Source organism: Coregonus clupeaformis, chromosome 35 (assembly GCF_020615455.1).
Source record: "Coregonus clupeaformis isolate EN_2021a chromosome 35, ASM2061545v1, whole genome shotgun sequence".
Taxonomy (NCBI): domain Eukaryota; kingdom Metazoa; phylum Chordata; class Actinopteri; order Salmoniformes; family Salmonidae; genus Coregonus; species Coregonus clupeaformis.
Window position 1 is genome coordinate 42,760,438 of NC_059226.1, and position 15,787 is coordinate 42,776,224.

Sequence of the window (15,787 nt, forward strand, 5' to 3'; positions counted from 1 at the left end):
CGTAGGTGTTCCTCTTGTCCAGGTGGGAAAGGGCAGTGTGGAGTGTGATAGAGATTGCATCATCTGTGGATCTGTTGGGGCGGCACACACAATTACACCGTTTTATATAAATTCATATGTCCATTTAGAGATGTAAACAGAAAATAGTGCAACAATAATTAGGTGTGTGTTTAGGCAACCACCAGATGTGTCATCTGGGCCAGCAACAGAGCAGCCTCTTCTGCCCCTTCGACCTGCCGGTGCGTTATCACCGTGGAGACCTGTTTGAGCACGTCCACCACATCCAGTTTGGAGAGGAGGTGTCTGTGGCGGGCAGCGTGGCTCTGGTGTCGGAGCCAAGCATCAACCAGACCACCAGCCCCGACCTCCACCCCTCTGTGTCCGGAGACCCCGAGCCTGCAGCCCTCTGGGGCCACCAGGCCTCCCCCACCGAAGTGAGTCTGGGGACTGTGTGTGTGTTCTGACAGCCAGACAGTGTGTGTGTGTGGATAGTGGGCTGTATGCTGTGTTGGCAGGACAGTCTAAAGGTTCTGTGGAGCTGACTGCGTGTGTTCTGTCTGTAGGACATTCAGAGGCTGCTGTGGCCTCGGAGGGCTGACTGTGCTCATGAGTTTCCTGGCATCCCCCCCGCCCACCTACTACCCACCTTCTACCTCCCACCTGACACACAGGGCCTCAGGTTAGTGTGTTAGACACGGGGCCTCAGGTTAGTGTGTTAGACACGGGGCCTCAGGTTAGCGTGTTAGACACGGGGCCTCAGGTTAGTGTGTTAGACACGGGGCCTCAGGTTAGCGTGTTAGACACGGGGCCTCAGGTTAGTGTGTTAGACACGGGGCCTCAGGTTAGCGTGTTAGACACGGGGCCTTAGGTTAGCGTGTTAGACACGGGGCCTCAGGTTAGCGTGTTAGACACAGGGCCTCAGGTTAGTGTGTTAGACACGGGGCCTCAGGTTAGCGTGTTAGACACGGGGCCTCAGGTTAGCGTGTTAGACACGGGGCCTCAGGTTAGCGTGTTAGACACGGGGCCTCAGGTTAGTGTGTTAGACACGGGGCCTCAGGTTAGTGTGTTAGACTTGGGGCCTCAGGTTAGCGTGTTAGACACGGGGCCTCAGGTTAGCGTGTTAGACACAGGGCCTCAGGTTAGTGTGTTAGACACGGGGCCTCAGGTTAGTGTGTTAGACACGGGGCCTTATGTTAGCGTGTTAGACACGGGGCCTCAGGTTAGTGTGTTAGACACGGGGCCTTATGTTAGCGTGTTAGACACAGGGCCTCAGGTTAGCGTGTTAGACACGGGGCCTCAGGTTAGCGTGTTAGACACGGGGCCTCAGGTTAGCGTGTTAGACACGGGGCCTCAGGTTAGCGTGTTAGACACAGGGCCTCAGGTTAGCGTGTTAGACACGGGGCCTCAGGTTAGCGTGTTAGACACGGGGCCTCAGGTTAGCGTGTTAGACACGGGGCCTCAGGTTATTGTGTGTGTGCCATGTTGTTTGTGTATGCTACCTTTCTGGGCCTGTTTCTAACATGGTGTGTGTTATATCTTGAAGCCGTGTGTTTGTGTGTGTGTGTTCTGGTGGAGTGTGTTGACTCGTAGAGCCTCTTCCTCAGCACGGTTTGGTTAACGTGATGTATGATATGACTCATGCATTTGCTGACCTCACTGGTGTGTGTTCAGCCTTCAGACTGTGCTGTATGGTACCGGACCCCCTCCCTCCTCCCTGGCCACCCCAGACTGTGGCCCTCTGCCCCAGCCCCCTCCAGCTGACCTGCCTGCCTCTGTGGGCTGGCCCATGGAGGACAAGGAGTTGCCAGACCCCCATGCCACCCAGGTTAGTGTGTGTGTATGTGTATGTGTGTGTGTGTGTGTGTGTTGGATGGGGGTCTGTAACAGCATCATATTTTTGAGACTGGGCTTTGGTTTCAATACAATACCATCTTTATTGATCTATTATACAGAGATAACAGAAATGTGTTTTCTGTCACAGTACCCAGCTCCACCACTGGGAGCACCACTGAGTCTGCCACAGAGCAGCCCCACTGGAGCAGGTTAGGATGCAGGGTTGAAGTGTGTAACTGTGCTGATCTTGGTCTTGTGTGTGTGCAGGTGCTGCTGTCTCGCAGCAGAGGCTGGAGTTTGGAGCAGGCTGGTACCAGCATAGCCCAAGCCATGAAGAAGGTGAGCGCCGTAGAACAGAGAAATATACTTCACTACTGTCCTGTCCTGAGAAATGCTATGGCTTTGGACTGTTCTTTTTTTTTATTGTCACATGCACCGGATAGGTGCAGTGAAACGTGTTGTTCTACAGGGTCAGCCCCTGGAGAAAATTAGGGTTCAGTGCCTTGCTCAAGGGCACATCGACCATTTTTTTTTTTTTTTTTTACCTTGTCGGCTCAGGTATTCAAACCAGCAACCTTTACTGGCCCAACGCTCTAACCTCTAATGAACAAGAGCATGCAGATGCTCTGATCCAGTCGAAAGTGAATGTTAAAATACTGTGAATTAAACTTGTAGGGTTTGAACAGTTCTAAGTAATATAAAATGATACATCCTCCTCTCCTCCAGGCTAGCGCCCCTGGCTGGTTGCTCCAGAACGAGGCGGCTTTGTTCTGGCGGGCGAAGGGTAACGGTACCAGCTCACTGCAATGTCTGCGCCACTCCCTGGCCTCGGCTCCGCCCCCTCAGCGCCACCTGCCCCTCGTCAATGCTGCCAACCTGCTTCTGCGCCACGGCCTCAGCGCCCACGCACACACGCTGCTGGAGGACGCCCTGGCACTCAACGCCTCCGAAGTACACACATTTTAAAATACTTTATTTGTATCCACAAATCACATTACATTCAAGAAGGATTGAAACATCTCAAAGGTCTTTGTATGCATGGACACTTAAGGATACAGAACGCACCTTGTTCTCCAAACAGACAGGCGGCCCATAACAGCAGACACAGAGCAACACCTTGCCCTCTGCTTTGCTCTAGTCTTAGGCAGGCCTGCAGGCTGCGTGCCTTAAGGCTGTGGACGTGACTGAGACAAATATCAGTGCTACTAACAGCTTGCAGCTATATCTGCGGCTGTTAAAGCGTGATACGACGGGCTGGTATTTAAGACGCTTGTCAGCAATGGTCTGCTCAATGTAACAGTCAAATGACACACACTGCTGGAGGACACCCTGGTACTCAGCACCTTTGAGGTACACACACACACACACACACACACACACACACACACACACACACACACACACACACTCACACACACTCCTGTTCTTACATGACATATTTTTAAATGACAGTTGGAGGCCATTTGTTCTATAAAGTTTGATTCAGCACCTTTAGAAGTTGTCCACAGTATGGGCATAATGGCATGTTACATAAGGATTTATCCACAGTATAGGCATAATGGTATGTTACATAAGGATTTATCCACAGTATAGGCATAATGGTATGTTACATAAGGATGTCCATTCTAATGACTCTCTGTCCCTGCCCTCCTCTGGTCCCCTGGCAGCCCCACACTCTACTGAGCCTGGTGAGTGTGAATCTGGCCCAGGGCAACGTGACGGGCGCCCTGGACCTGTTCCGCCACACCCTGGCCCTCTCTGCCAGTTGTGCCCAGTGCCGTGCCAGCCTGCCCCTTCTGCGCTGCCTACAGTTCTACCCCTTCCTATACAACCTGCAGCGCTCGCCATGTCCGCGTGAGTGCCACGGTTCACCTCTCATGCCATGCCATACTTTACTGTCCATTGTTGTGGAAATGAATTTGGGAGGCCTGCAATAAATGGTACCTGGCTTATTTACAGTCAGTACCAACCTTCCCCTTTGACCTCTGTCTGTCTTGTGTAAGGGGTTACAGTGTTGTAAATTCAAACTTTGACTTCTGTCTGACTATCTTATCTTGTCTAAAGGGTTTAATATTAATCCGCTTTAATATTGCAGATAGATTCCAGGTTCTATCAGTTTAATTGTTTGCATCATTTCTAATTCCTTTTTTATTTAATTCTGTACTTCTTCCTCCTTCTCTACCATCCCTCCCCTGATTGGAGGAAACTAACGGACAACAATACCCTGACTGCTACTTACAGCTGTTTCCAGTCTGTAGTTCAATAATTAGACATACAGCTCTGGAAAGAATTACAAGCAAATGTTTCTTAAATCAGCATCTCTACATGTATGACAGCCATTCCATTCCAGTGTCTGTTGAATTCCAACACAGGCACACCTCATTCTACTGAATTAGGTACTGATTAGGTGATCACCTGAACCAAATCTTATCATCACTATCCTCTTGCAATTAGACCAGCTGGATGGCAAAAACAGTGCTAATAGTACCTCAAAAGTAATATTAATAAAAAAAATAACTATTGACCATGCCAAAAGAGTTGAAAAGGAAAGTTTTGAGTGAGGAAAAGAAGGGTTTAATTCGGGCTTTACTGGCAGAGGGATACAGTGAGCGTCAGGTTGCTTCCATCCTTAAAATGTCAATGACGGCGGTTCATAAGAACAAGGTCAAGCAGCAGACATTGGGGACAACAAAGCTACAGACCAGCAGAGGGCGAAAACGACTCTACTGACCGGGATGACCGCCAACTCATTCGAATGTCACTCAACAACCGTAGGAGGACATCAAGTGACCTACAAAAATAATGGTAAACGGCAGCTGGGGTGAAGTGCATGGTGAGGGCGGTTCGAAACAGGCTCCTAGGGGCAGGGTTGAAGTCGTGCAAAGCTAGAAAAAAGCTCTTCATCAATGAGAAGCAAAGAAGAGCCAGGCTGAGGTTTGTAAAAGACCATAAGGATTGGACCGTAGAGGACTGGAGTAAGGTCATCTTCTCTGATGATTCCAATTTTCAGCTTTGCCCAACACCTGGTCATCTAATGGTTAGACAGAGACCTGGAGAGGCCTACAAGCCACAGTGTCTCGCACCCACTGTGAAATTTGGTGGAGGATCGGTGATGATCTGGGGGTGCTTCAGCAAGGCTGGAATCGGACAGATTTGTCTTTGTGAAGGACGCATGAATCAAGCCACGTACAAGGTTGTCCTGGAAGAAAATTTGCTTCCTTTTGCTCTGACATTGTTCCCCAACTCTGAGAATTGGTTTTTCCAGCAGGACAATGCGCCATGCCACACAGCCAGGTCAATCAAGGTGTGGATGGAGGACCACCAGATCAAGACCCTGTCATGGCCAGCCCAATCTCCAGACCTGAACCCCATTGAAAACTTCTGGAATGTGATCAAGAGGAAGATGGATGGTCACAAGCCATCAAACAAAGCCGAGCTGCTTGAATCTTTGCGCCAGGAGTGGCATAAAGTCACCCAACATCAATGTGAAAGACTGGTGGAGAGCATGCCAAGACGCATGAAAGCTGTGATTGAAAATCTGGGTTATTCCACCAAATATTGATTTCTGAACTCTTCCTAAGTTAAAACATTAGTATTGTGTTGTTTAAAAATGAACATGAACTTATTTTCTTTGTATTATTCGAGGTCTGACAACACTGCATCTTTTTTGTTATTTTGACCAGTTGTCATTTTCTGCAAATAAATGCTCTAAATGACAATATTTTTATTTGGAATTTGGGAGAAATGTTGTCAGTAGTTTATAGAATAAAACAAAAATGTTTTTTTTACCCAAACACATACCTATAACTAGTAAAACCAGAGAAACGGATCATTTTGCAGTGGTCTCTTCATTTCTTCCAGAGCTGGATATTACTACTTCCCTCTTTGTTCAAGTGCTGGATTTACCCCACAGCAGCCAATCACCATTCATTATGATTTACCCCACAGCAGCCAATCACCATTCATTATGATTTACCCCACAGCAGCCAATCACCATTCATTATGATTTACCCCACAGCAGCCAATCACCATTCATTATGATTTACCCCACAGCAGCCAATCACCATTCATTATGATTTACCCCACAGCAGCCAATCACCATTCATTATGATTTACCCCACAGCAGCCAATCACCATTCATTCTGATCTGAACTCCAACCCTCCCATGTTCTCTCTCTCTCTCCTGCTGATGTTTCTCTCTAGCATGGCGAGGGAAGGGGAAAGCGTTTTGAAGTGGAGAAATCTGCCACTCAATAATTGAAGCTGTTAAAAATAGTTCAGCTGCTGCTGCATTTAGAAAGCTCTATATTTGACAGTCAGAGGCCAACCCTCTCACCGTGTTTATAACCTACACACACACTTCCTATGTGGAGGTGAAAGGGTGCAGGGTGACTAGACAGGTAGAAAGACTCATTTCCACTATGACCAAAGGGACAATAAAGTCCCAATTCCATTATCTGTATTTGTTGCTTGAATGTCATGCACATTGTTGGAAGGCCAGTTTAGTGGAGACTGAAGTGTCTGTGTGCTGATCGGTTTTGTGTGTGTGTGTGTGTGTGTGTGTGTGTGTGTGTGTGTGTGTGTGTGTGTGTGTGTGTGTGTGTGTGTGTGTGTGTGTGTGTGTGTGTGTGTGTGTGTGTGTGTGTGAACAGAGGGTGCTGTGTGTGTCGGAGAGGAGGATGTGACTCTACAGCTAGATGAATGGGAGGCTGGCAGGGGACAGAAACAGCAGAAGGACCCCACCACCACGGCTGCCCAGGCTCTGCCCGTCTCCACTGTGGAGGAAGCTCTCCTGTTTCAGAGTAAGGACCTTATGATTGGGACTGACTATATGAAATCAAATGAACAAAACTGTTCATGGGATACTGCACACTCAGATGCTCCCAACGCCTGGGTCCTGTTCAGCAGGACACTGTAGCGAAATGTTTTGAAACCCGAAAACTAAAAAATCTCCAGTTAAACCCTCCCTGTTTCTGTCCGTTTTCTTCCGTTTGGTACCTGATGAACAGGACCCTGCCTTTCTGTTTGTAACAGAGGTGGTGCTGGACAGTAACGGCTCTGGAGAGGCAGCCCAGCAGCAGCCAGGAGGAGGAGGAGGAGGAGGAGGAGGAGAGAGGGATGAGGAGGAATGGCAGCTGAAGGAGGAGCTGATGGGGGCCTTCGAGGGGGCTCTGGACGTGGGGGGCAAGCGGGGCGACCTGAGGGGCATCCGCGTGCTGAAGAACGACCGGGTGATGGGGGCGGGCCGGAGCGGAGGAGGGCCCTGCTTCGGGAACTGTGAGGATGACGAGGGGGCTGAGTGGGTACGTGTCCTGTCCTGAGTAACTCCCATGATGTAGTATAGAGACAGACAAGGGGCTGAGTGGGTACATGTCCTGAGTAACTCCCATGATGTAGAAAAAGTTCTGTCCAAACAGTAGCCAGGCCCCAGCCCAACTTCCCCCCCTCTCTGTGTTCCTGGTCCTCCACAGATCACGTTCCAGGTGAAGCGTGTGAGGAAGCCCAAGGCAGACATCCCCGACGGCTGGGGCAGTGCTGAGGACACCCTGCAGGGGGAGACACTGCTCCCTGGAGGCCACTCTGTCCTGGAGATCAGCGGCCCCACCATCCCCTCCCCCGGGCCCTCGGGTAATAGACACCCTGCATGCTCACAGACAAACTCATAGGGAGAGTCTCAATTGTAGGAGTCAAGGAAATACAATGGAGATTCTCCCATACAGACAGTTCTCTGAGGCGTGTAGTAGTCATCATCACTGAACCAGACTAAGAAAGTGTTTGTGTCTCCAGGGTACTGATGTGTGTGTGTGTGTGTGTGTGCAGGGCGATGGAGGGACTACACCAGTCTGGGCTGGCCGGGGCCAGAGGAGTGCCAGAGAACTCGCAGGGTAGACCTTACCACCGTGGCCAGTACCTGGCTGGCAGTGTCTGCCAAGAACATCGAGTCAGTACCAACCTTCCCCTTTGACCTCTGTTTGTCTTGTGTAAGGGGTTAGGAGAGTGTTGTACATTTAAACGTTGACCTCTGTCTGGCTATCTCATAGATAAACATATATAATTTGGTGTGTGTGTCCCAACCCTCCCCTGGGGAAACCACCGCACAGTCCATATTTTTGTTCTAACCCTGCACTGACACAGCTGATTCAACTAATTAATCAAGAACAAAATGTTGACTGCAACTGGAGTCAGTTGGGAATCACTTTATTAGGACTTAAAGGGATAGTTGGGGGTTAAAGGGATAGTTGGAGATTAAAGGGATAGTTGGAGGTTAAAGGGATAGTTGGGGGTTAAAGGGATAGTTGGAGGTTAAAGGGATAGTTGGGGGTTAAAGGGATAGTTGGGGGTTAAAGGGATAGTTGGGGGTTAAAGGGATAGTTGGAGGTTAAAGGGATAGTTGGGGGTTAAAGGGATAGTTGGAGGGGTTAAAGGGATAGTTGGAGGTTAAAGGGATAGTTGGAGGTTAAAGGGATAGTTGGGGGTTAAAGGGATAGTTGGGGTTAAAGGGATAGTTGGGGGTTAAAGGGATAGTTGGGGGTTAAAGGGATAGTTGGAGGTTAAAGGGATAGTTGGGAGTTAAAGGGATAGTTGGAGGTTAAAGGGATAGTTGGAGGTTAAAGGGATAGTTGGGGGTTAAAGGGATAGTTGGAGGTTAAAGGGATAGTTGGGGGTTAAAGGGATAGTTGGAGAGTTAAAGGGATAGTTGGGAGGTTAAAGGGATAGTTGGAGGTTAAAGGGATAGTTGGAGGTTAAAGGGATAGTTGGGGGGTTAAAGGGATAGTTGGAGGTTAAAGGGATAGTTGGAGGTTAAAGGGATAGTTGGGGGTTAAAGGGATAGTTGGGGGTTAAAGGGATAGTTGGAGGTTAAAGGGATAGTTGGGGGTTAAAGGGATAGTTGGGGGTTAAAGGGATAGTTGGGGGTTAAAGGGATAGTTGGAGGTTAAAGGGATAGTTGGAGGTTAAAGGGATAGTTGGGGGTTAAAGGGATAGTTGGGGGTTAAAGGGATAGTTGGAGGTTAAAGGGATAGTTGGGGGTTAAAGGGATAGTTGGGGTTAAAGGGATAGTTGGGGGTTAAAGGGATAGTTGGGGGTTAAAGGGATAGTTGGAGGTTAAAGGGATAGTTGGAGGTTAAAGGGATAGTTGGAGGTTAAAGGGATAGTTGGAGGTTAAAGGGATAGTTGGAGGTTAAAGGGATAGTTGGGGGTTAAAGGGATAGTTGGAGGTTAAAGGGATAGTTGGGGGTTAAAGGGATAGTTGGAGGTTAAAGGGATAGTTGGAGGTTAAAGGGATAGTTGGGGGTTAAAGGGATAGTTGGAGAGTTAAAGGGATAGTTGGGGGTTAAAGGGATAGTTGGGGGTTAAAGGGATAGTTGGAGGTTAAAGGGATAGTTGGGGGTTAAAGGGATAGTTGGAGGTTAAAGGGATAGTTGGGGGTTAAAGGGATAGTTGGGGGTTAAAGGGATAGTTGGGGGTTAAAGGGATAGTTGGGGGTTAAAGGGATAGTTGGAGGTTAAAGGGATAGTTGGGGGTTAAAGGGATAGTTGGAGGTTAAAGGGATAGTTGGAGGTTAAAGGGATAGTTGGAGATTTTGGCAATTAAGTCCTTTTTTATATTTACCCAGTTAAGATGAACTCATGGATACCATTAGTATGTCTCTGTGTGCCGTATGAAGGAAGGTCATTTCTGGAGCCTTTGCTAACTAGCTAGCGCAATGACTGGAAGTCTACTGTAGCAGCTAGCATGAAACTACCTTCAACTTCCTTCAAACTGCGCACATAGACATAAAAACGGTAACCATGAGTTCATCTGACTCTGGGGAAGTATAAATGTTGAACTATCCTCTTAACACCCAAAGCCACACTTGAATTTAAAACATGTATGATGTTCTATTCCCCCCTCCTTCCCTCTCTTCTCTCATCTCCTCCCCCCTCCACAGCATCACTGAACACATAGACTTTGCCACTCCACTCCAGGAGCCTGCGGTGGAGCCGTTGTGTAATGCCAACCTGGCTACCAGCATGCATACCCTGGATCACCTGTCTGGCGTGGCCAACCGCGCCGCCATCCACTACACTGGAGAGAGTCAACTCCGAGAGGTAGGGGACAGAGAGAGTCAACTCCGAGAGGTAGGGGACAGAGAGAGTCAACTCAGAGAGGTAGGGGACAGAGAGAGTCAACTCCGAGAGGTAGGGGACAGAGAGAGTCAACTCAGAGCGATAGGGAACACAGAGTCAACTCCGAGAGGTAGGGGACAGAGAGAGAGTCAACTCCGAGAGGTAGGGGACAGAGAGAGAGTCAACTCAGAGAGGTAGGGGACAGAGAGAGAGTCAACTCCGAGAGGTAGGGGACAGAGAGAGAGTCAACTCAGAGAGGTAGGGGACAGAGAGAGTCAACTCAGAGAGGTAGGGGACAGAGAGAGTCAACTCAGAGAGGTAGGAGACGGAGAGAGTCAACTCCGAGAGGTAGGGGACAGAGAGAGTCAACTCAGAGAGTTAGGGGACAGAGAGAGTCAACTCAGAGAGGTAGGAGACAGAGAGAGTAAACTCAGAGAGGTAGGGGACAGAGAGAGTAAACTCAGAGAGGTAGGGGACAGAGAGAGTCAACTCCGAGAGGTAGGGGACAGAGAGAGTCAACTCCGAGAGGTAGGAGATGGAGAGAGAGTAAACAGAGAGAGGTAGGAGACGGAGAGAGTCAACTCAGAGGGGTAGGGGACAGAGAGAGAGTCAACAGAGAGAGTCAACTCAGAGGGGTAGGAGACAGAGAGAGAGTCAACAGAGAGAGTCAACTCAGAGGGGTAGGAGACAGAGAGAGAGTCAACAGAGAGAGTCAACTCAGAGAGGTAGGGGACAGAGAGTCAACTCAGAGGGGTAGGGGACAGAGAGAGAGTCAACTCAGAGGGGTAGGGGACAGAGAGAGAGTCAACTCAGAGGGGTAGGGGACAGAGAGAGTCAACTCAGAGAGGTAGGGGACAGAGAGAGTCAACTCAGAGGGGTAGGGGACAGAGAGAGTCAACTCAGAGAGGTAGGGGACAGAGAGTCAACTCAGAGGGGTAGGGAACAGAGAGAGTCAACTCAGAGAGGTAGGGAACAGAGAGAGTCAACTCAGAGAGGTAGGGGACAGAGAGAGTCAACTCAGAGGGGTAGGGGACAGAGAGAGTCAACTCAGAGGGGTAGGGAACAGAGAGAGTCAACTCAGAGGGGTAGGGACAGAGAGTATCACATCTCACCCGTCTGCATAATTTCACTGTTCTGCCGTGAGCCTCAACCGGCTTTCTGTTTGTCATTCAGGTGCTACAGAATCTGGGCAAAGATAAGTTCTCCCCTCAGTCCTTTGAGCAGGTGGGCACGCGCATTGCCAAGGTCTTGGAGAAGGTACGTGTTTGTTGAGGTGGTACCTGCCTGTCAGGGTATTCTACAACCCTGTATCACTCAAATCACAGCATCTCACGGCAGTATAAAGTTCAATAAAGTAATGCAGACAAATGAAAGTCTCTCCTCTCCTGAGCAGAACCAGACCTCCTGGGTGTTGTCTAGCATGTCTGCTCTCTACTGGAGGGTGAAGGGCCAGGGCAAGAGGGCCATCGACTGCCTGCGTCAAGCCCTACACTACGCTCCGCACCACATGAAGGTAAAACGGACTGAGACCTGCCCAATAATAACACAAACGTTTGTTTTCCCGTTGCAAAACGTTTTCCTACAGCGTGAACTGCTGAACATGACCCTGTGCTATAGTCTGCGTGATAATTCAGCATCTCTCTCCCTCTCAGGACGTACCTCTGATCAGCCTGGCCAACATCTTCCAGAACGCACGGCTGTGGGACGACGCCCTGACCGTGGCCCGCATGGCCGTGGAGATCGCCCCGCACTTCGTCGTCAACCATTTCACCCTCGCCAACGTCTACATCGCCATGGTGAGCCCGCCACCATGGGAACGGACCAACATTGTTGTCATGTCCTGGCCATGAGTAGTCTGGTTTAGATCTGTAGTCTGGTTTAGATCTGTAGTCTGGTTTAGATCTGTAGTCTGGTTTAGATCTGTAGTCTGGATTAGATCTGTAGTCTGGTTTAGATCTGTAGTCTGGTTTAGATCTGTAGTCTGGATTAGATCTGTAGTCTGGATTAGATCTGTAGTCTGGATTAGATCTGTAGTCTGGATTAGATCTGTAGTCTGGTTTAGATCAGTAGTCTAGTTTAGATATGTAGTCTGGTTTAGATCTGTAGTCTGGTTTAGATCTGTAGTCTGGATTAGATCTGTAGTCTGGTTTAGATCTGTAGTCTGGTTTAGATCTGTAGTCTGGTTTAGATCTGTAGTCTGGTTTAGATATGTAGTCTGGTTTAGATCTGTAGTCTGGATTAGATCTATAGTCTGGATTAGATCTGTAGTCTGGATTAGATCTGTAGTCTGGTTTAGATCTGTAGTCTGGTTTAGATCTGTAGTCTGGTTTAGATCTGTAGTCTGGTTTAGATCTGTAGTCTGGTTTAGATCTGTAGTCTGGTTTAGATCTGTAGTCTGGATTAGATCTGTAGTCTGGTTTAGATCTGTAGTCTGGTTTAGTTCTGTAGTCTGGATTAGATCTGTAGTCTGGTTTAGTTCTGTAGTCTGGTTTAGATCTGTAGTCTGGATTAGATCTGTAGTCTGGTTTAGATCTGTAGTCTGGATTAGATCTGTAGTCTGGTTTAGATCTGTAGTCTGGATTAGATCTGTAGTCTGGTTTAGATCTGTAGTCTGGTTTAGATCTGTAGTCTGGTTTAGATCTGTAGTCTGGATTAGATCTGTAGTCTGGTTTAGATCAGTAGTCTGGTTTAGATCTGTAGTCTGGTTTAGATCAGTAGTCTGGTTTAGATGCTTCATTCCCTTCAAGTGTCAGTGGTTGTGAAGCGGGTCATTTATGTTGGTATGTGTGTGTGTGTGTGTGTTGTGTGGAATCTTCTGCTGGTTGCGTGTCAGGTGGGTGTGTTGAAGAATGCTAATGCTGTGCTAATGGGTATGAATTGTGGTGAGTTGTGTAAATACTGAACAGTTGTATTTATTGTTCTTTGTTCACTGATGTGTGTGTGTGTGTCCCCTTATACAGGAGGAGTTTGAGAAGGCCATGCGCTGGTATGAGTCCACTCTGAGGCTGCAGCCAGAGTTTGCCCCTGCCAAAGACCGCCTGAGAACCATCCAGTGTTACCTGCTAACCAAGAAGGATCGCCACCTGCCCTAAGACGACTCCACAGGAGAAGCCCTCGGAACACACACACACCACACACACATACAAAAACAGAACTTACAGTAGTTATGCACAAGAAAGCGTTTGTTGAATGTTTTGTTTAAAGTCAATGCCATATCATTTATGTCCTAAGGAGTTGAGGGATTCTGTTAGCTGTGACCTCAGACTCCGGTCGCAGAGTGTAAAACCAACCTCTCTCATTCCCTAAACATTCACTAAATGACCCATGTTACCTTTTGAAGAAGCCCTCCACCTGAACAGTTCTCAATTCTATTACATGAGGGAGCTTTGGGATATATCCCATCGCTCAGCTTCCCTGGCCCGTAGACTACAATATATAGAGCCCAGCATAGGGGATATATCCCATCACTCAGCTTCCCTGGCCCGTAGACTACAATATATAGAGCCCAGCATAGGGGATATATCCCATCACTCAGCTTCCCTGGCCCATAGACTACAATATATAGAGCCCAGCATAGGGGATATATCCCATCACTCAGCTTCCCTGGCCCGTAGACTACAATATATAGAGCCCAGCATAGGGGATATATCCCATCACTCAGCTTCCCTGGCCCGTAGACTACAATATATAGAGCCCAGCATAGGGGATATATCCCATCACTCAGCTTCCCTGGCCCGTAGACTACAATATATAGAGCCCAGCATAGGAATATATCCCATCACTCAGCTTCCCTGGCCCATAGACTACAATATATAGAGCCCAGCATAGGGGATATATCCCATCACTCAGCTTCCCTGGCCCGTAGACTACAATATATAGAGCCCAGCATAGGGGATATATCCCATCACTCAGCTTCCCTGGCCCGTAGACTACAATATATAGAGCACAGCATAGGGGATATATCCCATCACTCAGCTTCCCTGGCCCGTAGACTACAATATATAGAGCCCAGCATAGGGGATATATCCCATCACTCAGCTTCCCTGGCCCGTAGACTACAATATATAGAGCCCAGCATAGGGGATATATCCCATCACTCAGCTTCCCTGGCCCGTAGACTACAATATATAGAGCCCAGCATAGGGGATATATCCCATCACTCAGCTTCCCTGGCCCGTAGACTACAATATATAGAGCCCAGCATAGGGGATATATCCCATCACTCAGCTTCCCTGGCCCGTAGACTACAATATATAGAGCCCAACATAGGCTACTGTTCTTTGTTCTCTCTCCAGTGGAGTTTGACTAAGGAGGACAGACTTGGCATTGTTTTATTTCATGAATTCATAAACATCCTTCCCTCTGTCCTTCATTCCTGAAGGTGTTCACTGAACTGCATTGAAACGATACGGTGTAACTGGAAACCTTGTGCCCAATTCAGTCAGATAGGTGAAATCTCCATGAGGGGGAGTATTGGAGGAAGGAAAGATGCTTTTATTTGATGTGTTGGAACTGGGCCCCTACGTTTTCTTATTTTCTTCAAGGGCTGAGGGTCCTTTCATTTATATGAGGTGGTGAAACACAACAAAGGGAATAATTTATTTTGTTAGGAAGCAATGGAGAAGGACAATGCAGTAGTTGATTTACAAGACAGATATGATCCCATAGATGGTGCCGTTTTTTTATTTGTGGTTTTAATTGGGTGAACAGTTGTCATCACACAGTAATTTCTTACGATTTAAGAAATAGTTTGGTAAAGAGACATACATTGCTGCTGGTTTGTAACTTGCTAACTAAACGCAAGTGTACCGTGTTGTGGAATGGCCCATCTCAAAACGTTTTACAATTATGGCTGCTTAAAAAGATTAATATAGATTGTCTTGTTTCGCACATGTCTTTTATCATTCCTATTTCTGTGGGGACCTACAATGAATCAATTAAAATGTATTTTTCTGAAAGGAAAGTTAATGCATAGCAACAAAAAACAAACTTTAATGTGCTGTTTACATTTGCTCTTTTATGGAAAATTATTTGTCAGAGATTTTAAAAACGCTTGGCTTTTGACCATCTTTCAAACTCTAAATGGTTGTGTTCAGTGTACAGTATTAAGGCAGTGTGATGTATAAGTTGATCGGCTCATCATTTGAATGTATCCATTGTCTTCGTACAAACTTCAGACCTCTTTGGGAAATAAAAAGCAAAGATGTTTTGATGCCTTGAGACTTAAGTTGAATGGAGGTGGGTTTTGGATTGAGTTTTCTGGGATCTTTGCTTCAGAGTGCATTTAAACTGAAACCTATGCCTGAGGCAGTGGTGTGGTGGGGAGAAATAATTCTGTAAATGGTTGACGGAGCCGTTTTGCAACTCCTCTCATGGACAGTACAGCACAACCCTAGGTGCACCCCAAACCACTACTCCCATTGAAAACCATTGGGTTGCTGTGTTTTTTAACGCATATTTTTGTCTGGTTTGAACTCACCCCAACTCCATTGAACATGTTATACTTGATAACTGTTTATGCACTGAGACAAAGTATTGCATAGCTCAGTTAGACTTGCGTAACACTACACCTGTTTTTGTCATATTCCTATAATTGTCTTTTTTTTTTAAATGCTGCATTTGTGGCTCTATGATCATATTCCAAATGAATGGCGTATTTCACCCTGCTTTTGGCCTGAGGAAATTGATATGGGTTCTTTAGTACTATAGGAGGTGCAGATTGGTGCTGTCCAGGTGTTTCCCCCAACCAGGACATGTTGCTAAAAACCAAATGCGCCAGTGACAGTGAGTGTGTTCACAGAACTAACACGATTACTTACAGGACAGTCTCCACAGTTACCTTCCTG

The 15,787-nt window shown here is 47.5% G+C and overlaps 1 protein-coding gene across 2 annotated transcripts in view; it reads left to right on the forward strand.

The window, feature by feature from the left end:
- ttc17 (tetratricopeptide repeat domain 17) overlaps positions 1-15,149 on the forward strand; it is a 23,202-nt gene extending 8,053 nt beyond the window's left edge. For both annotated transcript variants that reach the window (XM_045211130.1, XM_045211131.1), the window contains exons 10-24: positions 175-434; positions 564-679; positions 1,672-1,825; positions 2,101-2,172; positions 2,560-2,784; positions 3,501-3,687; positions 6,486-6,635; positions 6,868-7,136; positions 7,305-7,461; positions 7,654-7,774; positions 9,764-9,923; positions 11,115-11,198; positions 11,335-11,454; positions 11,594-11,737; positions 12,902-15,149. In XM_045211130.1, the coding sequence (XP_045067065.1) occupies positions 175-434; positions 564-679; positions 1,672-1,825; positions 2,101-2,172; positions 2,560-2,784; positions 3,501-3,687; positions 6,486-6,635; positions 6,868-7,136; positions 7,305-7,461; positions 7,654-7,774; positions 9,764-9,923; positions 11,115-11,198; positions 11,335-11,454; positions 11,594-11,737; positions 12,902-13,033 (2,351 nt within the window). In that variant the 3' untranslated portion in view covers positions 13,034-15,149. The remainder of the gene's footprint in view (positions 1-174; positions 435-563; positions 680-1,671; positions 1,826-2,100; positions 2,173-2,559; positions 2,785-3,500; positions 3,688-6,485; positions 6,636-6,867; positions 7,137-7,304; positions 7,462-7,653; positions 7,775-9,763; positions 9,924-11,114; positions 11,199-11,334; positions 11,455-11,593; positions 11,738-12,901) is intronic.
- The last annotated feature ends 638 nt before the right edge of the window (positions 15,150-15,787 follow it).